Source organism: Micromys minutus (assembly GCF_963924665.1).
Source record: "Micromys minutus genome assembly, chromosome: 15".
NCBI classification, from domain to species: Eukaryota; Metazoa; Chordata; class Mammalia; order Rodentia; family Muridae; genus Micromys; species Micromys minutus.
Window position 1 is genome coordinate 52,790,310 of NC_137984.1, and position 25,118 is coordinate 52,815,427.

The window sequence follows — 25,118 nt, forward strand, 5'->3', positions numbered from 1 at the left end:
ATTTTTAAAGCAAAGAAAATGCATTAAAGCACAAAGTAAGTTTAAAATTAATTTTTTCATTATATTACTTTGAGTTGCACCTGGATAAAGGGGACACACAAGGCTTTGTCCCTATGCAGTTTCTGAAAAGAAAATTCTTTGGTGATCAAACCAGTGGACTGTGATCTAGACTGCTTTATATTTAATGAACTGCCTCCTTTCTCTAAAGAATGAACCTGTCACTCACAATGCACTCTGCTTACCAGTGTAAAGTTTATACACACATATGCTTGTTGTATGTGTGAGAAACACTGTTCAGGCGCACACCACAGGCACAGAATTGTTCGGGACTCTCTATTAAGCAAATGTACCCTTTCGTGCTTTCTCTCTGGTGGTCATTGTGGGTTGGTTTGGTTTTGTCTTTGAGATAGTGTCATGTTATGCAGCTTAAAACTGGACACATCTAGGAAGAGGAAACCCTGGTTGGACAATTTCCATCAGAATATCTTGTGGGAGTGTCTGCAGGGTACTTTCTGGATAGCCAACTTGTAGAGGTGGGTGTAGTCCACCATGGGCATTGCCAAACCTAGAGTCCTGGGCTGTATAAGGAAGATAGTTGAGCAAGCCAGAGCCATGGTTGTGACTTCAGGCTCTACCCCGTGGCTTCTCTCAACAATAACCTGTGATGTGGGAATGTAAACTAAATACACCCTACCCTTTCCTAAATTTCTTTATGTTAGTGTTATATCACAGCAGAAGGAAAGCAAGCTAAAACTCCTAGCCAGAAACTTGCCATCCTCCTGCCTCAGCTTCTGAAGTTCTATAATCCAAGCATAAGACATGTATGTCATTTTTAGGACTGGCCCTCAAAAGCACCCAAGGTCAACATTCTTGGTTGTGCCTCCACCCCACGCTGATCTTCTTTGGTGGCTCTTGGATGTATTATAAGCACAACAATGGGTTTAATGTGTTCATTTTCCATTTTCTTTATCCTCTCTGTTTCTATGGCCAATTTTCTCCCCTAGTTTCTGATCTTATTTTCTGTCCATTATATAATCTTATGGATGCCGTGCGTTACATTGCTGTTGATAATCTTATTGAGCTTTATCCTTGCAAGCATTTAAATTATGTATTTTAGTGTGGATGCTGAGGATGAGGCTCCGGTCCTCAGGCAGGCAAGAACGTTACTGACTGAGCCGTCTCCCCAGCCCCCTGCTACTATATAGATGAAATTATATTATCCAAAAAATTATAAAGTTGTATTACAGCAATTTTAAAAAGGGGTCTAAAGGTATCTTTTGACATCCATGTTTGTTCAGAGAATGAGCCATGGACGTTTTGAATGCCCGAAGGATGGCATAGCCCTCAGCACCTACTTCAAATGTGAGCTAGGAGTTTGTGTGAAAGAGAAACAAATCCCCCGTTCCTCCCTGGTTGCTCTTGGTCAGTACTGTGCATCACAGCAAGAGAAAAGCAAACTAGGATGTGTAGGCTAGCCTTAAACTGAGTCTGAAGTACTGACACCAAACATTCCAAAGAGGCAAATCTCAAAGGCCTGATGTGCAGTAGTTCCACAGTGTGGAAGACTCTCAGGTCCCTGAATCATTATATATAGCACATTTATTCTATTCACAAAGCTAATCCTCATTTGGCTGTGTGAATAAAACATCCCTACTTGTGTATGTTCTGTGTTTGGCCACCAATAATTGAATTTTATTAACTAAAGCAATTAACCTAGTCTCACTTATATTATACCAAGCAAAAGGTCTAATCTTAGAGGTATTGTGTATGTTAGTAGATCATGTGATCTATTAAAATCTTCAGTCACACAGATAGATCAGGCCATCCATGGATAGCGTTATTGATATGAGCGTTATTGGCCAAGGGATTCTCAGCTAGCACTAAAAATTGAATCCAGCTCTACTTTCAAATGACAATAACTAGAACAACAGTTTGTTTTTATATTTCCATTAATTTATAATGGAGTTCTCTTAGGCCTTGCTACAGATGCTTCATAAATTGATGGTCCAATGCTAGCTGGGCCCAAACAGTTGTATAATGCATTTCATGACTGAATGGAGAACATGTCCAGAACAGCTTCACTTGGGAGAGGAATGTCCAGCCTCACTGATTTGTGGCAGTTATGGAAACACCCCCCACCAATAGGCAGGCACAGTGAATATCTTCCCAGGAATCGCAGGCTGCCTGCTTGGGTTCTGACCCTGTTTTCTGATGGGAACACTCCTGCCCACCTTTTCTCAGAAAGCTTTGCTTCACTATGGTTCTCTCTCCTCCCCATCCTCTTGCTCACATTTCCAGCGGGCACCAAGGATTATACTGTCCTTAGGACATGCACAGCTTCCAGAGCTCCTTCTCTGAACAGACATGGCTGTCCCAAGGTACCTTTAGTGCTACTTTATAAAAGTTTCCAATTTTGTGGGTTTGGGGACAATACAATTTCATCTACATAATAGCAGAAGACTGGGGAGATGGCTTAGTCGGCAAAGTGCTCAACTATGTGAGTCTGACGCTTCCACATCCACATAAACAGCTGGGCATGATAGTGCACCTTGTAATCTCAGTGCTGGGCAAGCAGAGATGAGAGGATCTCTAGAGTTCAGTAGTCACACAGTGCAGGCTGATTTTAAACCCCATGTTCAATGAGAGACCCTGTCTCAAAAAGAATGACAGAAACGATAGATACCAACCTCTGCCTCCATGAGTGTGCACACACACTTACCCTCCCACACGTGTGTACACACACTCACACACACATGTGTGTACACTCACTTACCCCCCCACACGTGTACACACACTTACCCACACACACCACACATAATAAATATGGAACAGTGAATTCTATATATAATAGTTATAATTTCTAAGCATAATTTGTTTCTTAGGCCCATTCCTCTTTCTACTTCATGAAAGTTACCAACACATTTTAAAAAATCTGCCATCCATGTTGACTTCTGCCACAGTCTGTCCTGGTGCTCTTTGTGGTGTTCAAAACACTTCTCAGTCTTGGCTTCAGGGACTCTGGAGGTAATTAAACTTTTCTCTACTTTTTTACTGTTCAGAGTTCTGCATTTCTAGGTTTTCCTTGAACATGGGCTACTTGTACCCAAATCCATTTTGCTTTTTAGAGGCAACTGAATACAACCCACACTTACCACTAAGATTTCTCTCAACATCTTTTCTTAGGTCTACAATCTGCTGAGTACTTAGTCCTCTATAGAAAACAGGAGTCTTCAGGTTTCCAACTTCTGTTATGTCTAGGGTCTCCCAGAGCTGCTGAGTTAATGCTGCTTGCTTCAGTATTCTGTTGAGGCAGCAGCTAACTTGACGAGTTGAAAGGTCCACACAAAAGGTTTTCTCTGCTATACAATGATCAAGTTGGACTTTATCAACCAAAGAAGTATATATATATATATATATGGCATGTACACACACACACACACACACACACACACACACACACACACACACGGGGAGCCTGTTAAGAAAATACATCTTAAGAGATCAAATCATTGATCATTGGCAGTGTATTCTGGAAGTTTCATAGTAAACATGAAAGTTAGTTCAGTAGACTTTTTCTCTCCTGCCAGAATATATTCAATATTCACAAGATGTCACCTCTTCTACTTCACACCATCCTCAATTTTCATAGACGAGACATTTCTCCTTTAAGATTGCCTGAGTTTTTGGTGACAGAAATTCCTGCTAGCTTAGGTCAGCTGTCACCGTGGTAAAGGAAAACCAGTCCCTTTGTGACTGTTTTCTCAGCCACAGAAGCTCTGCGGAATCTGCTGATTCTAATGTCTCAGTGGTGTTGTTGTGTCCAGGAGTGGGGGCCAATCTGGGCCCTGTGTGACACAGCCTTAGCCTTGGTTTAACTATCACTCCTGCTTAGTTCTATACTCTCTTACAAGACACCGAGGTTTAACAAGGTACGTCTGCTACAACCAATTCCTGGTTTTGAATGTTAGTATATTAGTTAATAGGAAAGCTGCCAAGCCCTATTTTAGTCTATTGCTGGGCATAATCAGTTCCTACATGATTTTTATTTTTTATTTTTACCACCTAAGGGAAATACTTCTTAACCCATGGTGGGGTCCTGTACTCATTATCAACTGACTAGCTACTGGGATATGAATTCTGGTAAAACAGTGTCTACTGTATGATCTGAAAACAGTTGTCATTGTCAAGCAGAGGGATAAGAGGGTCCCTACTGGAGCTGTTCCAACAAAATGTCACAGGTTGGCTTAGAAAAGGAAAACCAGAATTTTATTTCTCCCAGTTCTGGAATGCTGCCAAGTCCAAGATTGGGGTGTTGGAAGATTCAGGGGACTGAGGATGGTCAGATTTCAGCTTTGTAGACAGGATCTTCTCATTCTGTATTCATTGCCTTGAGAGGTCGAGGGGCCGCTCTCAGGCCTCTTTTTCTTCCTCTCTTCTTTTAAATCTGACATATGCTTAATGCAAAAATTACCAGTAAAACATTTTACACTCTCCTTGTAACAGAGCCTTTGAAATTGAGTTTATATTTCAATTCCATGTGTCTCAGTTCATTCTTTTTGTTTTTGGTTTTTTTTTAAATCATTTTTATTGAAACTGAATGAATTTGCAACCCCACAAGAAGAACAATATCAACCAACCAACCCCCGCAGAGCTCCCAGGGACTGAAACACCAACCAATGAGTACACAGGGAGGAACCCATGGCTCCAGTTGCAGCAGAGGGTGGCATTGTCTGGCATTCATAGGAGAAGAGGCCTTTGGTCCAGTGCAGGTTTGTTTCCCCAGTGTCGGGGAATGTCCAGACGATGAGGTGGGAGTGGGTGGGTGGGTGGGAATGGGAACCATAGAAGCAAGGGGAGGGGGAAGGGGAATGGGAGGGGAAAGGGGATAACATTTAAAATATAAATACATAAAACATGCCTCTTTTTCTTAAGGGCACTGATGTGATTAACAAGGGCTCCTTCATGACACAATGGCCATATAAAGACCTCACCTCTAAATACCGTCTTCTCAGGGTTAGGGTTTCAGCAGATTAATTTAAGGGAGACATGTATTATAGGAAGCAGAGGGAATTAGGGATACATTTTTTTTTCTTGTTTTCCCTGATTATCTACAAAGGACGAGCCATTGCAGATGAAACCATACTGAACTTAGAGTGCAGCTGTTTAAATTACACTTCCAGATTACGAGCTGAGCAAGAAGCCGGAAGAAGACACGCAAGCAAGAGAGTGCCTGGCCTCTGCGGTGCAGGGAAATTTAGGCAGAGCTGAGAATGTTAAATGCACATTAGCTCTTAGCTGAGGAGGCTCGGAGGACATGACCAGTACAATTCCCAATCAGTGAACTAGCCCACAGGGATTTGCTGGCAGACATTGTCTTTAAGGGCAGTTGGGGGGTCTTCTCTGGGTCTCAGAGGGCTCATGTGGGTATTACCACAGCACCAAAGAAAGTCCTCCATGTGGTGGTGTGGATCCTGTACTGGAAAACCATCGTGGGGACTCGGGACACTGTTAGGGAAGAAAGACTAAGTTGGTGACTTGAGGAAACCCTGTGTCTCGGCAATCTGCTGGAGGAAGGATGGCCAGGTTCTGCTGTCACACTGAGGAAGAGACCTTAAGGCCTCGCCATCTGTGACACTACCCACTCAAAGATGGTGCATTCACCTTGTTAATGAACTCATGTGGGATGCAGTTTTTCCTTCCCAACAAACTGTATCGTCTGTGTCTCACTACACAACGGGGTGACATTAATAAACTCATATCTCTAAAGACACGAAGCTCACTGTTGCCAATCAACTACGGAGTGTCCTTAATTTGTCTTTCTTAAAATATTTCATGTATTATGAGAGAGTTCTGTGCCTGTGACTGTGTGAAATGAGCCACTTAGAACATTTCTCTCTTGAACAGTAACCAGCTTTCCTTTGCTCCAGGGATGAGGAACAACTGTGAAGCTAGAATGATTAGAAAGATCAGCTCAGACATACTTAGTTCAAATGAAACATGGCCCTAAGGTTATGTAAAAGAAAGTCGTTGCAAGGTTTGGGGAGTAACTCATTTTCATCTATCTGTCTATCCGTTCGTCTATCGATCTATTTGTATCCAGAGTGTGAAAGTCCAAAATTAGGAAGTATCAACCTAGTTTCATTTTCAGCACCTCAAAAGAAAGCTTAATTTTTAAGTTCATACCACACCATGTCTGGGCAGGGCATCACCCTCGTCCCACATTCGGACTGATGAATGGCCATCTGCTCCACATACACATACTCATTCTTGGGCTCCATGCTTCGGAAAGCAGCAGAGAGGTGGAGTTCAGGTTTGATAAAATGCACACTAGCACAGATTTCACTCCTGTGTGATCAGAGGATTGGTTTCAGGCCCCTGTAGGTCTGTTGGTGTTCAGGTCCTTTATACAAAATGCAGTTGGTTTCGCATATAAATAACATTCGGTTTCCTTCAAATCAGCTCTAATTGCTTATGCAGGTGGAGCACAGCTAATATGAAAACCTAAACTCCTCTGAAACTTGAAATCTTTTGCTGACATGATCCTCCTTTCCTATACCCTTCTGCACATGGGGAGCCATGCAAAATTAATTTTTAAATCTGTATAAAATCATCTTCGGACTTTAAGTTAATGGCGTTTATGAACATAAATGCACATTATATGTAAGGGCTGAATCTCTGCACTGTGCTGCCTAAAGTGAATCTGGTCTCCTTTTATATACAAAACATTTACACATCTGTTAAAGGTCTCAGGCCTGAAGCCTTTAGATAAGGGACACTCACTCACCTTGTAATATTTAATGTGATATATATAGTGGCTAGTATTATATTGTTCACGGAATGAAAAAGGGGTGGGGGCTGTACTGGTTTAGTAATGATGACGTTTTCTCCTCTTTTTAAATTTTTTATTTTTATTTGTTTGTTTATTTGTTTTGTTTTATTTTATTTTTTGAGACAGGATCTTTGGCTGTCCTGGAATTTGCTAGATAGACCAGGCTGGCCTCAGAAGATCCATCTGCCTCTGCCTCCCCCGTGCTGGGATTAAAGGTGGGTGTCACCCCACTTGGCCAGTTTTCTCTAGTATTTCCAGCGCACAGTTGGTAGAACGTGGATGGAGGATTCCTCAAACTATCTCATTTCTTTCCATCCAAATAGCAGAGAAGCACAGGGCTATTTTTGCATACTTGATGACCTAAATCAGACCCCCGGAGCAGAATGCAACAGTAGCTCAGGAGACACTGAGGGCTGGCTGGGAGACAGACCATCTGCAGTGGTGGGACACACAAAGTGCTTCTGTGTTGTGTTCAAGTGAGCCGGGTCACCACAAAACAGGTTTCCAAGCATTAGAAAAACCTAGACACAGTAACAAGAGAAAAGATCTTGTTTCAACAGCTCCCAAGAAAATGCTGAACCAGTGCTGAATAATAGGTTTGCTTCTTGTGTCAGCAGCCACCAGAAATGTCTTCACCGCCTCAGTTTCTAAGCTGAGAAAATGGGGACAATGTATTGAATCTCAGTACAAAACCAAGCGATTGCAAAAACCCCGGAATTAAAGAAACCTCCATAAGAGCGCTGTCCATACGTTCACGCACAGGCATCGGACAAAAGTATTTTATCAGAGGAACGCGCGCATCTGTAGAAAGCAAAGCTGCTGGCCCACCCCAGGCATCGCAGCACGCCCTCTGCCCATGCGTAGTGGAGCCTTGCAGGCCAGCCCCAGGCGTGAGTGGCGTGCCGGGGGTGTCCACGTCACTCTGCCCTGGGCTCCCACAGTCCCTGGGCGCTCCTGCCTCTCGCTCCGCCCCTCACAGCGCAGCCCGCCAAGAAGCTGCAGAGCAGTAGACGCCATGGCCGACCGGATCAGCACTGGAGAGCTAGGCCGGAGGCCTGGGCAGGTAGGACCGGGGGGAAAGCGGTGGTGAGCATCACTGGAACCTGGAGCAGCAGGCCCAGCCCTGCAAGGGCTCAGCCAGGACGGGCTCCATCGAGCCTGGGGCGGCTCGCTCCCGAATGGGGGTGTTATTTCAGGCTAGCAGGCCACAGGGCCAGACTTCGAACCCCTGACCCTGGAGCTTGGACCAGAACCCCGGGAGGGGCTTGGAAGTGGGAGACCCGGGTTGAGCTTTGCCACGGGAAAGGTTTGGGCTTCAGGAACGGAACGCGCATTCATCTGCGTTTATTTCCGGCTTTCCTGTCCCTGAACTGTTGGCCTCTCGAAGATGGCGACCCAAAGTGGCCTTGCGCAAACAAAGCCTGCGTGCCAGTTACGCAGTATCCGCAGCCTGCAGATAGAGGCCCCAGAAACGCACCTCCACTAGACCCTCGGTGACCCTCGGGGTGACTGTGTTAGATTAAAACGTGGAAAGTGAACCCCAGGCCCGGTGACTTACACCACGACGCCCGCCCGCACTTTCAAGGCCAAAAGGGTTGCTGTGAATTCAGGCCTGCTCTGGGCTATGGCGTGAGGCCCCGCTCGAAAGACAAACCAAAACTGAACGGGAAAACTCATGGCCCGGCTAGAGGAGCACAGAGGACTATTACTCACCCCGGAGAGCAAAGCCAGCCGAGGTATCTGTTCTTCGCAGATCGTTTGGGACAAATACGAGGGGACACTTGTACCTAGATTAGTTTTGTTAACGCCCCACCCCCACCCCCGGAAGGCTTTGTCTACTTAATCTTCACGACTCCTTAAGAACAAGCTTTGGAAACCAAATTATTTCTGTAGGTCATTGAACGGGTTTCGATAATTCTAGGCGAGGCGTTTGTGCATGCGCGAAAGCTCTGAGGAAAGGGAGCTCAGTGGCTCAGGGTGAAGCAAAGCTGCGCAAAATGGAATTCTGAATAAAATACATGATTATTTCGAACACAGTTGTGGATTCTGACACTGCATTGTGTGGAGTCCCCGCTGAACTTTGCGATCCTTTGCAAAAACAGCAGCTCACTCAGTCTCTCCAGGTAAGAGTTAAAACCCTAGATTTCTGAGAAACGGGAGGCCAGAAATTGCTCTCTGAGAGTTCAGGCCTAGGCAGCCGCTGCTACTAATCCTCGGCGCTGCACTCCGTGGTAAGAGTGACATACGTAACAACTCACTAAAGTGTAGGAGTGATTTGCTCTAAGCACTTCAGCACCTGCTGTTACTAATTAAGGGTTTAGACCACCACCAACTGCAGATGGAAATCTAGTGCCTTAACATCGAAGAGACTGAATTCAGTGCCCTGAATGTGCGGTCAGAAATGAGACGGCGTAGATAAGGATGTTGGCCATGGTGTGACCTTATAAAACTGTCCATAATTAAAGGATGTGTAGCAGGGAACTAATAAGCCATACCCGAAGAGAGCATGGAATTTCATTTTCACTTCGTTTTTTAAAAATTTCACAAATGATTATGTATTTTTTTAAGTGTACTAAGCAATTCAGAAAAAATATTTCTGTCAAATGAAATCTAGCCAACTGTGTTCTTATGTAGAAATCACAGACCTGTTAAAATACAATTTTGCAAATGAGAATATGCTAGGATTTTCCATTTCTGTTATTATTGGCGAGCCTTATTGCCTGTGTTACACCAGCAACAAGATACTAAGTAAATATTCAGGTGCATGTTGCTTATACTTTATTTGTAAATTTACATGACTGGATGGTGGATTTAACTGGCATCCTCAGGGTTCTCATGTCTCTGACTACTGACACCCTGAGTAGCGTGTGGCTCTGATTTCGTAGGTCAGATCTTTTGGCAATGCTTTGTACCTTGTGCCTTATCACACACTAGGCAAATGTTAGACTCCCACACAGAGCGTGGTTCCCTTGCTTCTGCTTCCCCACCCCTGTCAGCATCCCCTCCCCAAGTCTCTGCCCTACAGTTCTAGCTCTTGACTCTTCCTGCACAAAACTGGGGATGCTCAGGACACAGCCTGGGAGGGGCATCATGTAATTAGAGCACCAGGTGCCACCTAGAGAAAGGTCTCACCAGGTAGCTTTGTTCACTGTCCTTCCCAGGGCCCTGTGACTCAGCAAGTGAAGAGAACAGAGCTTCCTAGAGCAGCCTCCACTGCCCAATTCCTTTTCTCATCCTGTCTGATGGAAGCGTGTGTGTTGATCAGGTTCGGTATGTGAGAAAATATAGAGGCGTCTACCATGCACCGTGTGAGAGTCTGCCCTTCAGATGCAGGTCATGTCCCTCACACAGAGCAGTGATTGATATTTGGAACCAAGAGGCAGATTCTGGTCCCTGCCTGGAAACCTTTGCTCCCTTGGCTCACATCAGACTGTTGGTATGAGCTGGTAACCAAGGCTCACACACTATTCTGCAGTTCAGCCTTTTAAACCCTGGACCCTGGGCTCCAGAGAAGGTATGGGAGGCCCCATGCACAGGCTGGCCCCTCACCTGTGTTCACTACCTCTGCCCAGGAGACTTTACCTGCGGTGAAGCCAGAACACAACTCGGAAAGATGCTTGAGAAGACTAAGAGAACAGAACTTTCTAGTGGAACGTTTTACAAATTAGCCCCTCCCCAGATCCCTGGTTTATACCTATCTTTAGTGTCATTATTGTTACCAAATTGTTTTATTCTCAAATGGCCTAGTGAGAGAAAACAATCAGCCATATCAAAGTAAAGAAAGTTTAGGGGGCTGGAGAGGTAGGTGGCTTAGTTGGTAAAGTGCTTGCGGCTCAGGCGTGAGAGCCCGAGTTTGGCATTTATCCCCGCATGAAGGATGACACAGGAGCATCTGTTTGTAGCCCCAGAGTTGGGGAGAGGGGGCTAAGAGGGCGATCCCCGGAGCTTGTTGACCCCCTAATCTAGCCCAATGGTGAACCCACGTTCTGTGAGATACTTTGCCTCAAAATGTAAAGTGGTGAGTAGCTAGGGAAGACGGGCCCATACCCGTCACATACATTGGCGCACACACATACTCCTTATATACACACATACCACCTACACATACCACTCACACCCAACATGCACACCACATGCAGATATTATATACGTACCTCAAACATACACCACATTTCACATACACTCAACAGAAACATTTATATCATTTCAGGGCTACCTTATCTGTGTCAGGTAGATTTTAGTGACACATTGAGAGTTGCTTCAACTAAATCCGCTATTTATAAACAGCAAAACTATAACCCTCGTATAGCTGCTCTCACAACTTATTACTGTTACAGCAGCTTGGCTTTAGGAGGTTCAGGAAGGTGCTAGAATAGAATTAATCATGTGATATAGTGTTGTTGGATAATGGACACTAATGAGTCGCACCTGAAATGCAACTGAACCAATGGTGTGGTTTTCAGAGGAAGTCAGAGGTCACAAGGGCCTTAGTATTCTACCTAAGTCACTACAGCTTCCAGAAGCTGAGACAGGAGGATAGCATCTTTAAAGTCAGCATACCAAGGGTGTTGTCTCAATTAATGAATTATTTTTAAAGGCTATGGTATGTTTTGAAAAGTTATGGTATTTGGGGAAAGCCGTAGGTTTGGTGAAGTAGGCTCCCTCTGCCTCTGTTCTAAACCACACAGCAGAAGGCACTTCTGAAATAATGAAGCCTCCACTGAGTAAACAGCACAGACTGAGAAAGGGGAGGGGCCATCCTACATTAAAACCCAATGCATGGTTCTTGACAGAATCTTGGTTGCAACACAGCAGTTTCTCTCACAACCTAAAATCCACAATCAGATTTAAAACCTCAACGACGGGCCACGTGTCTGAGACTACGGCTCCACGGACAGGAGAGAGGAGCTGCTGCGGTGAGGCGGAGGGTGGGCAGGTCCACACGTGAGCAAAGGCTGATCAACTGCTGTGGAGCCGCTGCATGCACGGCACGTGGAACAGGGATGCTTTAGCTTCAGGGTAGGCCTGGGAGCTGCTTGATACTGCGGACGAGCCACACGTGGGGTTCCTGCTCTCTCACAGTGGACCCACATCATACCCACAGCCACCCGGTCCTTTGACTTGTAAGTTTCTTACATTGGCATTATGGAACTCAGCCCAGTGTGCGGAAGTGAGGCAGTGGAGCTGTTCCAAGGTGATTAGGTCACAAAGGTATGCCACCATTGAGAATGAGACTAGTGCTCCTGACAAAGAGGCCCACTGTGGACTCATCAGCCCTTGCACTGTGTGAGAGCCAGAAACCAAACATACCTTCACTCTATGCTGGACCGGCTTACACCTTAATCTCGGACTCCCCAGTCTTCAGAGTGGCAAGGAATGAATTTGTTTTGGTCATAAGCAGCCTTGCTTTGGTACTTTTAAGACAGCAAGCTGGAAGGGCTAGGGCAAAAGAGAACAGCAGCGTTTGCATTCTCACTTGCAAGGCTGAGGAGAAGGTGGCATTGATCAAGTGCTTATGTGTAAGCAAGAGGGTGTGGCCCATCTTCGTAAAGATCAGACACAGGGCTCATGCCTGCTACTCCTACTCCCCCGAATTGGCAAGGCAGAGTCGGGGAGCCCCTGAAACTCACTGGTCAGCCAAATTAGTCAAATCTGTGAGGTCCCAGTTCAGTGAGAGGCTCTGCCTCATAAAAGAAGATGGAGAGCAACAGAAGAAGAAATCCCATGCAGACTTCCACTCCGCATGCAGGCATGCACGGGCAGTCCCACAGCAACACACAGCAGGCATGACTGCGCTCATGCAATTCTAGCTCTGGGAAAGTGCAGATATGAAGATTCCTGGCCAGCTGACCTATCACACTCAGAAAATTCCAAGCCCTGTAAAGGACTGGCTGCAAAATACAAGGTGGACAGTACATGAAAAATGATACCCAGAGTTTTCCTGTCACCTTCACACAGAGATACATGTGTATGCACACACAGAGATACACAGGTATGCACACACAGAGATACACAGGTATGCACATACATAGATACACAGGTATGCACATACATAGATACACAGGTATGCACACACAGAGATACACAGGTATGCACACACAGAGATACACAGGTATTCACACACAGAGATACATAGGTATGCACACACACAGATACACAGGTATGCACACACAGAGATACACAGGTATGCACACACAGATACACAGGTATGCACACACAGAGACAAGTAAAGTTTGAATCTATATCTTCAGAGAAATCACATCCTAAAAATAATGGGTTGTTTAGAAAATAAAACCTTAAAAATTCACAATCCACATTAAACTCAGTACTTTTTAAAGGACTAAAGACAAGAAAGTATCAGGGGAAGACTATTCTGTCACAGAGTAATGGAGGAAAAGAATCTACCTGGGTATTTAGCATTTCACGAAAGATTACCAAAGAGAGAAAGACAACAGGGAGAAGAAAGTGATCTGTGATTGAAGAAATATTGTTTCCAGGATGGATAATAAGTGCTTATACCCAGACACAGAAAATAAAAGAGAATACAAAATCACCCAAAGAAAGCCAAGTTGCTTGGTGCTTTCAGCTGCCACTCTGAATATCACAAGGTGATGGGCCATCATCTTCAAAATCCAGAGACAGTGATTTTGACCCAGACCAGCTAGAGCTAGCCCTGACTTGTCAGGACACTGTGACAGTGTGTGAGGCAAGAAGAATCTCCTGAGCCTGTACTGAAATTCAATAAAGTGGATCCCAGGAAGAAGCAAATGTAAGCTTCGAGGTACAGTCTGGATCAAAGAAATGACAACAAACATCATTACTTGTAAATACTAATCATAAATACAAACACAAAGTCTTAAGTCCCAGCATTCCCAGCAGAGATGCAGCCTTGTGTGGAGAGAGACAACGGTCTCACTGTCAACCCAGGGTTTGCATGTGACCAAGGATTGCCACGTGTAAAGTCCAACACACAGTCAGAATCTCACTTTAAGCATTATGAAATGTCTTTGTGTAAGAACTTGTGCCTGTGAGGCCAGGAGAGGGCAACATGACCCTTGTGGAGAGCACCAACTGCTGAAAGCTACCACTCGGGTGAAGAGAACAAATCTGGGTGCTCTACAAAGGTAGGCAGGGCTTTTAGATACGGAGCCATCACTCCAGCACTCCATTTAGATTTTTAAATTTAGGTTTTTGTTCCCTAGAATGTGTTTTTAACCAAAATAAATAATGTGTGACTCGCCAATTTGTGCTTCTCACAAAATACGTTTTCCAGGAGAAAAGTCTGATTAAGAAGCTGGATTATAAGAACCTTACCTGTTGCTGGGTGGTGGTTCATGCCTTTAGACCCAGAACTCAGTAGGCAGATCTCATAAGTTCAAAGCCATCCTGATCTACGGATTGACTTCCAAGACAGCTATGGGTACATAGAGAAATCGTGTCTCTAAAAACTGGGATGATCATGATAAAGAACCTTGCCTGTTAATGGAATAAGAGCAGTTTTTAGGGAAACCACACATTAATGCTGTAATGGCCTTGGTGGGTAGGATCTTAACAAAGTGATAGGACCCAAGCACATGCCTGGCACATAGGCAGAGGAGAGTTCCTGCCCTCACTCCTGTTTAGTAATTACTTGTGGCCTCTGCTTTCTTCCTTCTCTTTCAGGGAAGAGTAGACCTTTTGCTTGTTGGAGATGCTACAAGATACTTCCTGGCTGGCTCTGTGCAGAAATTCTTTTCCAACACAGCACAGATCACCCTGACCATTAGCAACGTGAAGAAGGTAGCCGCGCTTTTGGCTGCTAACTCATTTGACATAATTTTCTTGAAGGTGACTTCCACCCTAACTGCGGAGGAGCAGGAGGCTGTCAAATTAATTAGGTAAAACTTTTCAAATCTTGGCCTAGCGTCTTTAAAATTGCTTTTAAAACCCATTTCTTAAATGCATAGTATATATCAATGTATTTGATATATTAAATACATAAGATATAATATATTGATATATTTGATGGATATACAATATATTGCTATACTTGACATCAAATTAGTCCACTGTGAGTTTGAAAGTAAAATCTGTCTTCATGGGTAGAAGTTTCATAGTGCAGCTCTGTGGCAGGTTTGACATGTCATTGTAAGAATTAGCATGTCAGCCTGAGCAGGAATAGCATGAGTGACATCAGAGGGGTTAATTGATCATAGAAAGTTACTTGGTATAGAATGCTATTACTCCCATGGGTGTGCAGTTTCAATGACTGTCATTACAATGACTGCTCTTCGGAGTTTGATCAGAGGCACGGTGGCTACTGGAGCGAGTGCTGACAGTCCTTGATGCTGACGCCTAATCAGTGTTGAGTGTTTCCTGCTTATGATTCTAAAAATTGATACAAATTTAAAATTCAACTTTCTCCTCCTTGTATATTTGGAATTTTTCTCTTTAATTGTACACCTGTATATTTCTTTTCAAACACACATAGAGGTGTTTGTTTTAAGGGGGTTTTAGTTTTGTGTAATTCCCCCAATCCAGATTTTGCTGATTTTACCAGTTAGTGGTCTTGAAATGTCCTCTGTTCCTCAACCTTTTTTAAGCTAATGAGGAGTTTGAGGATGTGGATAAGGTTTAGGTTGTCTTCTTTAGTTAAGAAAGAACAGTTCGTATCCTCATTGATTTCAGATGCTGAGTTTTAAAATTTTTGCATCATTCTAAATTATTAAAGTTAAAGGCATCTATTAAGTATCTAGTAAGTTCAGCTCTTGAGTCTGATTCGTTTTCTTTTTGAGTGACTAATTTGCTTCATTGTAACACTTTCCCCTCAGATCTGGCAAGAAGAAAAACACACATTTGCTGTTTGCTTTTGTAATACCTGAAAAACTCAGAGGTATGTGTGTGACTGCCTGCTATAACATGTGTTTTGTTTTCAAGTAGAAATTACAAGGTTGTCATTAACATGATTTCTGTAGGCTATATTTCAGAATATGGAGCTGATATTAGTTTCAATGAGCCACTAACCTTGGAAAAAGTGAACACTGTGATAAACTACTGGAAAACATATTTCACAAATATGGGTGAGTTAAAAATACATTTAAAAAGGTTTAAAATAGTCATTAACATTCTATAAAATCATGTTTGCAGTCTCTAAACTGGTTTCCTCCTTATGCCTGTTATTGTGAATTAACAACTTGCTATGTATTTTATAACTATGTTTTTATTCATAGCCAGTATATGTATAAATAAGGAGGAAAAATCTTTTGATTTTATTTGCAAGAGAAGCTGAAATGTTCTGAAATTTCAAATGAGTTTGTTGCATGATAGCTGATGGAGTGATGAAAAGTTCTGTTTTTGTTTTTGTTTGGGATTGTTACTACGTTTCTTTTCATTTGGTAACCTAGCTAACCATTATATCTTTGTTATTAAAATATAATTGGTCAGGCTACCTTATTACAGAGATATCCAAAAAGTGGGGCATCAACTTGGAATTGCACAGTAACTTCATTGCAAAACATTTTTATAATTATTTACCTCTTTAATGCATATGGGGTTATTCCTTCTCTTTTATAGTTTTAGATACAATGCATTAATGATAATGCCTCAATTAGATCTCTTCTTTGTATTGCCTTTCCCTATTGTATTGTGTCCACTGCAACATTCAAACACTAATTAAATTAGCTTATCCTAAAGGGGTCCTAGGCAGCCTCCAACTCCTAGAATTACTGCAGTTCAGTCATTGGTTTTGCTTGGTATAGGCTGGGATACTAGCTGAGACCTCTTTCAGAGTTAAGCTGGTATCACATAGAGAGTATTGGGCAAGGAGTGCAGAGTCTTTGATGTGTCAGACGAGTAAAATCTGAAAGACCTAAGAAACGGTTTGATGGCTGTATTAAGAGTACTGTATGGATACTTGTAACTTATTGAGACATTTTAAGTGTTTTCAGCACATGCACAAGAAAATAATTATGTAAGGTGATAAACACACTAATTAACTTTTTACATTATATATGCTTATCAACTAGATGCACTGTAAACACACACACATCACATTCACATTATATTTCCAGAAGGCTAGAAACCCTTATAAAACCTAAATTTTATATTTTCTTGAAACATACTGAGGACTATTATATACAAGTTTGCATTCTAGAGTCAGTGTGGCTGCCTCTTTATAGTGCTAGTTTTCAGTGTAGCACCTCCTCACCACAGCCCCTCCCAACCCCTCCCCACTGTGGCTTCAGAGTTCTTCCTGGGTATGACTAAGCTGTGGTCAGGGTCCCTTTGCAGTCTGTTCTCTGGTCTTCAGTAAAGCAGCAGCTGCTCATCACCTGTCCAGCACCTTTGATGGGTCCCAACCTTTCCCCAGCTGACTTATCATTGGTCCAAGGACTAACAGCTGCAGATTTTTTATGGCCCTGAGGCCATAATTTGACAGTGCAGTTGCTTGACATTTACTTATAAATAGGAAGGTGATACATAAACTTGGTTGGGGATGCTTTATAAAATATGTCACTTAGCAGGTTCTTACTGGTAAGAGGATGTCCTGGGGTGCAGTGTGTGCAGCTTTTCAGTAGTATTTTCTAATCTGAGTGGTTTTATGCTTCGTGGGCTGAAACCTATCACCCGCTTTCTATTTTTAAAGCCCTGCTTTGTAAAAATAATTGGCAGTGATTTTATTATTGAAATGAGCCTCTTTCCGAACTTTCAATAGATATGGAGAACACCGAATTGCCTCCAGAATGCAGACTCTTCTTCCAGACTTCCTGCAGTGAACTCGGAGGGCATTTTTCTCCAGATCTGTTGTTTTGGTTAGTCTTATTTATATTGTTCAACTTTTCCATGTCACCCATGTTTGCCGTGTGCATTTTATTAACGATTCTGCAGAGAACTTGGTAACAGACACCAGCCCAAGTGCTAAGAGTGCTGCGGAGAGAAGGGTTCTTCCCTGGAAGGCAGGTGACTGTCCTCTGTTTCAGGTTCTAGAATCGAGATCCTGAGATGACCCAACGCAGTGTAAGGAAGTACATTGATATTCAAACAAAATAACAGCAGATCCCCCTTTCCAAACACACATTTGAAACTGAGCAGTCTGAACGCTGATATTTGGACAAGATCAGCCTTGCCTAGTCTATATCTCCAGAACTTTCTCCCCATTGTCTGTTTTCAACTCAAACTCAAAACTTCAACTACTGCATGCCTGTGATTTAGAGTTTCTTATATATCCCATGAAAGGAGTGCTTTGTTTTGTTTTTATAGGGTAGTTTGTCTGTCTGTCTGTCTGTCTAACATCTCTCTCTCTCTCTCTCTCTCTCTCTCTGTGTGTGTGTGTGTGTGTGTGTGTGTGTGGGTGTGTGTGTGTGTTTTCCTTATTTTCCTACAGGCTGTTGAATGGATCAGACTCTTCCTATATTTGCTTTGCATGTGTGATAAAAATCAGCTCTGTGTGACTGCTGCCCCTCTCTTTTTGTGCCATGGAGGTTTTAAATAGAGCTTAGAGCACAGGAATGGACAAGTGCTGAAGCCCATGGAGGCACCTCTAGAATGTGTAGAATGTAGCCATCTACTGTGTAGAACAAGGGATGGACTTGGCAGCCAGTTCAGTGTGGCAAACCAAAGATGACCTCACTTAAGTGGCACATGACTCGCAAAAGCTTTGTGACTCTTATTTAGCAGCTGAGCCTCAAAGAGCTTTATGGGAAGATGATCCCTTATCTGGCATATGAGGTAGGGAAGGGTATTGTGAGGTTTCATGATTTTTTATATGCTACATGAAAGCGTTTTCCAGTGTCTACTAACTTGAATTTTTTCATTATCCTGTTTCATAATCAAAGTAAAATTCTCAGTCAGGTTTTACCCTTTTGGATAAAGAAAATGGAATTAAAGGGCTAGGAAGTTACGTTAGTCAGTACAGTACTGGTTTACAAACATGAGGACATGAGGCTTAGAATCCCAGCACTGGGGAGCTGAAGAAGATAGGAGGGGCTCCATGAGGCACCTGCCAGCCAGCCTAGCCCACTGGGTGAGCTTCCGGCCTGTGAGAGCCTGGTGACCAGCACCTGAGGGAAGATTCGAGGTTGACTGTGCTCTCCCTCCCTCCCCCCTCGCATCCCCCCCACACACACGTGGAATTGTCGAGATGGTTCAGCAGTTAAGAGCCACTCTTCCAGAGGAACCAGGGTCAGTCCCCTGCACCCAGTCACCCTGTCTGTGTCTCCAGTTCCTGGGATCGTAGTTCCTCTCTTGGTATCCATGGGCTCAGACACACATGTGTTGCAGATATACCCATAAAATAAAAATCAGTAAAATAGTTTAGAACATAAAGTCCTAGATCTCAACCTCCCTAATGCCATTAGTACAGATAATTAATACAGTTCCTCATGTTGTGGTTTACCCAGATAATAAAATGATTTTTGTTGCTACTTCATGATTAATTTTGCTATAGTTATTAATGTAAATATTTTTGGAGATAGAGGGTTGTCAGAGGGGTGGAGGCCTACAGGCTGTGAACTAGTGCTCTAGATATTGAGTCAGAACAATATCCATTAAGTGAGAAATTTGAAAAGGGAGAGAAACCTTGGCTGATCAAGTTGGAATGGAACATGAAAACTTGCTCTGTTCAGTCTCTGTAATGAGCCTTGTTTTAAAATGTATTTTTTATGTCCGGGTGTGTTTTGCTGCATTTATATCTATGTACCACAGACATATAGTGCCCTCAAAGGATAGAAGAGAGCACCAGACACTTTGGAACTGGAGTTTTAGAAGGCTATGAACCACCAAGTGGGTGACAGGAATTGAGTCTAGGTCCATCCAGTGCTGCTAATCACTGAGCCACTGCTATAGCGCCATGGGGCTTAATGCTTTAAGGGCAGAAACAGTGTGTGTGTGTGTGTGTGTGTGTGTGTGTGGTGTGATTTACAGTGGGACTATAATACCTAGTAGAAACAACTGTGAGTAAAAACTGCATCCAATCTGCCTAACATCATCGCTTGCCCTGTAACATCCTCAGAACACTTAATGTTAGCTGAGCAGGAGCCATCTAACTGACTACTTTATAGCAGGCTGTCTAAGCATCAGCTATCATATGAAATGTATCAAATACAGCTGGAAGGAGAAATGGACTGGGGCTGCAACGCTTGCACAACACCATGAAGTTAGAAAAGTGTGTTGTCAGTGGCTGATACGATTAGAGTGTCTTAGTCCTGGTTATATTTGTAGTTAATCACTGTGTTTTAGATGAAGGAAAAGATTCAGTACCAAATGTGTGAAGTACGGTGATTAATATATTCTCCTCCTTTGTATGACTCGGGAGACATTCTGTCTTAGTGAATTACTGCTTGTTGTTGGCAGTTGCCTGGCGATTTTTCTCTTTAACATGTGACATGATGCTCACTTTCTTTAGCTCTGAGCTGCTGAAAACTGACACTGGACTTGGATTAAAGGCTCCGCTGTCGAATCTGGAGAAAAACAAAAAGGCTTCTTTCCTTCACTCGAGCAAAGAAAAGCTGAGACGGTGGGTACCCGTGGGACCTGTGGTCGCAGGGTTACTTCTTCCCACAGAGAAACCTCTGCCACAAATCCCATAACTTTAACACTGCTAAAAGTCTAGATGGAGATAGTGAGTGTGACCACGGAATATATGCCACCCGTCTGGCATTTGGTCACTGTGAGGACCAAAGAGCTGAGGAGGTGCCCCTGCCACAGCATGACTGGAGCAGTAATGATTCTAAGTGGTGGAGATGGAAATATTTGTCTGTAGTTCTCCTAAGTTCCCTGTATATCCAGATGTTTTCTTTGTATGCATCGGAACAATGTGCAATGGCATTTTTCATTGTGAAAGTGACATTTATCCATCTAGGAAAACTACAGACAAGGGGGAATATTGTTAACAGTCCCATCTATAGATAGCAAATGCTTAATGTTTTTGCTTTTAGCTCCTCCCCTTTGTATTTCATTCTTGATTATAACATATTATTCCCACTGCCAATGAAATCCAGATCTGATTTACCATAAGCACTCTTAGGCAACTTCTCATATTCTACGAGACTGCTTTGCCCACAGAGACTCTGCTGTTTCATCTTAGATTCTTTTGTAAGTGAAGTTTCTCTGTGTGAAACACTCAAAGCCTTCCATGTGTCCAGCTACTGGTTCCCCAATGCTTTTTACCTCAGAATAGTCTTTGAGGCAACTCTGCAGAGTTCCAAAGAGCCCAAAGGCCAATAAAAATACCACTTAATTTCTACTCTGAATATATGCCAAACAATATATATTTTTAGTCTGTTTTTCTCCTATTCTGAAATGAAGAGAAACTTAGGGACTTTCCAGACAGTAGTTGTCAGCTGCACAGGTCAAGGATGTAACTGGACAACACAAGTTCCTAGGGGATGCCAAGGGCTTGGACCGATGCATCAATTACAACTACATTTCCCATGGATCTCTCCTGGGTGTGGTCAAGGGTTAGTGTCCTTTGGATGCTGGCCTGGACATTGTCCTTGTGCTTTAGTTCGTGGGTTTAGGAAAACTTCTCATTTTGTTCCAACTCTGGCCACAGCATGCTCTGTGAAACTCACAAGGTACAAGACACTGAAAGACTTCTTTATAAAAATATGATCCAAACCCAGATTCTCACTCCTCCTGGCCTGCCAGGCTTCTACTATGAAGTTTAAAAATCATGTATATATGGCATGCAGTTCTTTCCTGAGGGCACCACAGCAGTAGGCCTGGCTGAGGGGACTGGGGCTAGCCTGGCACAGGCTCTATACTTCGGCAGTTGTCCCCTTGAGTGGGGACCCTGGGAGTTGTGATTTCAGGAGCTGTGAGGGATCTTGGCCTTCCCCTCAAACAGGAATCAGATGAAGACAGAGACAGTCCATTTCCACAAAACCCAGGAAGAGTTGTTCTTCTGATAAAGGAGTAATGCTTTATTTCCACACAATGTTTGCACAGGGAGCGCATCAAGTTTTGCTGTGAGCAGCTGCGCACTCTCCTGCCGTATGTCAAGGGGAGGAAGAGCGACGTGGCTTCAGTTATCGAGGCCACAGTTGACTATGTGAAGCAGGTCCGGGATTCTCTCTCTCCAGCCATTATGGCCCAGGTACTCGGTTTCTAACGTCCTGTTCATGCCTCCATGTGCCAGTTTTTATTTTTGTTTCTGTAACTGCACATCCATGTGTCTGTAGGTCTGTTTTTACATATGCATCTCTGTTCTTGTTTAGATCACAGAATCCCTTCAGAGCAATAAAAGGTTTTCTAAGAGACAGATGCCCATCGAGCTGTTCCTTCCAGGCACAACCACATCGCAGAGGTAAGGCAAGGGTGTGTGAGTCCACAGTCTGTGTTGTTCTCCTGCCTTGTTCACACACACACAGAGCCCTGGTGTTTGTTAGTGATCCACGAGTGTCTCCCACTGCCAATGCTGGGATCTTATTACTGTGGTAAACACGTCCAGTGTCCTCAGGCTGTGGCTTCCATCCTGTCACACACACCGTTGGCCCTGAGAACCTTAACATGGGGCCTTGAGACTCCATCTCAGTGTGTCTGCTGGTCCAGCAGGGGCAGGGTGGGTTCTGTAACTCTTGGGCAGGGCTGAGGGCGTCTAGAACTAACTAGGTAGTAAGTGGTCCTGAAACTCATAGGTACAGAGTGTGACACGCCAAGTGATAACTTCCTCACTCAAGTCTTATCAGTCTGTGGAAACAAAGAGAAACAAAAAGGACCTTTGAAGGGTCTGGAAGGTCCCAGGAAACACTGTGTTCTATTCAAATAACCCATAGCTGAGCCTTGTCAGGGTCTTTTGTATCTTGACTAATAGAAAAGCTTTAAGGTCCTGGAGAGACGTCTCAGGAGTTAAGAGCACTGACTGCTCTTGCAGAGGACCTGGGTTCAATTCCTACTACCCTCATAGCAACTTACAACCAACTGTAACTTGAGTTCCACAGTACCTGATACCCTTTTCTGGTCTCTGTAGGGACTGGATAGGTGTGGTACACAAGCAAACATTCATACATATAAACAAATAAATCTTTTAAAGCACAATTTAGAAAAGCCTTTGAAATCAGCACTGTTGATATTTCTACCAGAGATATGTGTGAAGTGAATCTTCCTTGTCTTTCCAGGGAAGATATTATGCTGACAAACGCTTTCTCACCTGTGCAAGAGATCCAGCTCCTGGCTAACCAGGGCTTGAATGTGTATTCCATGCCTGCTTCAGGAGGGTCTTTGGAGGAAGCCATGAGAGGTGAGCGATGCCTTACTGTGTAGCTCCCAGAGCATGTGAATAAAGGCTCTGCAGCCCCTGGGTCCCCCTGAATTCCCTGTTCATTTCCTGCTATACTTGTGTGGTCAAGTGGAGCTGAATCATCGCTGGATGAGTCCTGGCTTCACCATCTTCAAGTATTTAAATTGAGTCTCTTACCTCCTTCTGTGTCACTGGGGAATTCCTGACAGAGTGACCCCAGGAAGGAAGCATTTAACTCCTAATGCTAAAGGGTTTAGTCTGAGATGCCAGAGGCAAGCAAGGCACTATTCACACAGTAGGACATCAACAAAGCAGGGGACCAGGAATCAGAGCAGGATTCACATAGTAGGACTTCACAAAGCAGGGGTCAGGAATTGGAGCAGGAAAGGAAGCAGAGGTGGAAGGCCCCAGTTCCAACCATCTATATTTCAGCACCTAAAGATTACACAGACCCACAAGACAGTGCCACCAGCCGGGAAACAAGTGTTTACAATGGGTCTGGGGTGGCATTTCAGATTCAACCACAAGAGTATCTTAGGGGCAGAAGCAATGGTTGCTCTTGCAGAGGTCCTGAGTTTTGTTCCCTGAACCCACATAGTAGTTCACAACCCTCCGTACCTCCAGTTACAAATTCTCTGTGAGTAATTCGTACACATGATGAACACACACAAATGTATGCAAATACACACGTAAAATTAAACATATGTAAATCTTTTAAAAAGTTATCATAGAAACTGCCTCAAAATTGAACATAATTGCCACAAATGCATCTTGCTAACATGGTAAGTATATTGATAAATTTATTTCTCATGGGAATGAAATCTAATAGGAAGCAGAGAATCTCTCAGTACCCATGTAGAATACCAGATCTTCAAAGTCTCAAGTCCCTTCCATAAAATGGATTATCATTTGCATATAACCTGGGCATGTACTGCTTCTTATTTGGAGTCTGCTGTGGGTTGGATGACACCTGATATACTATGTAAATTTATACAAATAGTTGTTACATTACATTGTTTAAGGAACAACGTCTGTCCATGTTTTGTATAGCCTCACTGTAGTTGATTTAAAAAAACAAAAATCTTTGAACCTGTGATTAGTTAATCTCCAGCTCAATGATATAGAGGACTGACTATGCTCATTAATTCAGTGCTGACTGTGTGCTGAGCACTTAGGATATTGATTTATTTACTTCTTTCAGGACTTATTTAACGGCCCTACTCTGAGTTCTTCTGAACCACCCAGTTAAAGCTACTTGCTCCGGGTGCACACACAGTTCATCCCACTCTTAGCCCACACTTCCTCTTGGATTTATCTCCCTGGTACTTACCACCTGCACTCTTTACCTTTATGCTTTGTTATTGGCCGTCTTCTTCCATTACAGTGCCTGCTCCATGAAGGCAGGGAGTCCTCTCCTGCTTTACTCATTGCTGTATTTAGTAGTAACCACACTAGAGCAGTGGAGGTCAAGAAATAGATATACCACAAATACCCCTGTGGACACATGCAACCCTCCTTCCATTATATTTTTGGCAATTCTTGGCATTCCCACACAGTTATGGAAATAATGGTGGGAACGAACCAAGCCAGTGGAGAAGAATCCAGGTCCAGTGTGTGAATTTTGGTGTTCCTTCGGCTACTCTCTCCACAGAAGAGCCAGGAGAATGTAGACTTTCTACTAGTGTGGCTGGTGCTGAGTGACAGGAAGTCTCCTGTCCTCAGCTTGACTTTTGTGATCTTCTGATTCCTTCTTCCTAAGAACTGTGTGGTCACAGCATCCTACCATGTGCTGGGAATATCCTTGACCATCATTCTCCCAACTAATTGCAAAACTGTCCTTTGGTTCTCAGCTTGGCATCCCTGCTCCGAGATGGCAGTGCATGGGTAGATGAGATGCAGTATTTCTCTGTAGGAAATTAGTGGCAGATAGGGTCACAAGCAAACAGGTCTGCTCAGTGTGTTAAGAGCATAGTTGATGTACTGTGACATGCATGTCTAGGGGACCAGGGGGAGTTCTGGGACCAATGACATTCCTACGGTTCTGTCCAAAGTCGGAAGAGAAAGGGCCAAAGA

The 25,118-nt window shown here is 43.6% G+C and overlaps 1 protein-coding gene across 1 annotated transcript in view; it reads left to right on the forward strand.

The window, feature by feature from the left end:
• Positions 1 to 7,844: 7,844 nt before the first annotated feature.
• The window catches only part of SOHLH2 (spermatogenesis and oogenesis specific basic helix-loop-helix 2), a gene marked incomplete at both ends in the record, with an annotated part of 20,823 nt that continues 3,549 nt past the window's right edge, over positions 7,845 to 25,118 (forward strand). The window contains 9 exons of the mRNA XM_080929173.1: positions 7,845 to 7,892; positions 14,492 to 14,706; positions 15,640 to 15,701; positions 15,784 to 15,888; positions 17,523 to 17,619; positions 20,211 to 20,321; positions 21,755 to 21,902; positions 22,024 to 22,112; positions 22,924 to 23,045. Coding sequence (XP_080785299.1) covers positions 7,845 to 7,892; positions 14,492 to 14,706; positions 15,640 to 15,701; positions 15,784 to 15,888; positions 17,523 to 17,619; positions 20,211 to 20,321; positions 21,755 to 21,902; positions 22,024 to 22,112; positions 22,924 to 23,045 — 997 coding nt within the window. The remainder of the gene's footprint in view (positions 7,893 to 14,491; positions 14,707 to 15,639; positions 15,702 to 15,783; positions 15,889 to 17,522; positions 17,620 to 20,210; positions 20,322 to 21,754; positions 21,903 to 22,023; positions 22,113 to 22,923; positions 23,046 to 25,118) is intronic.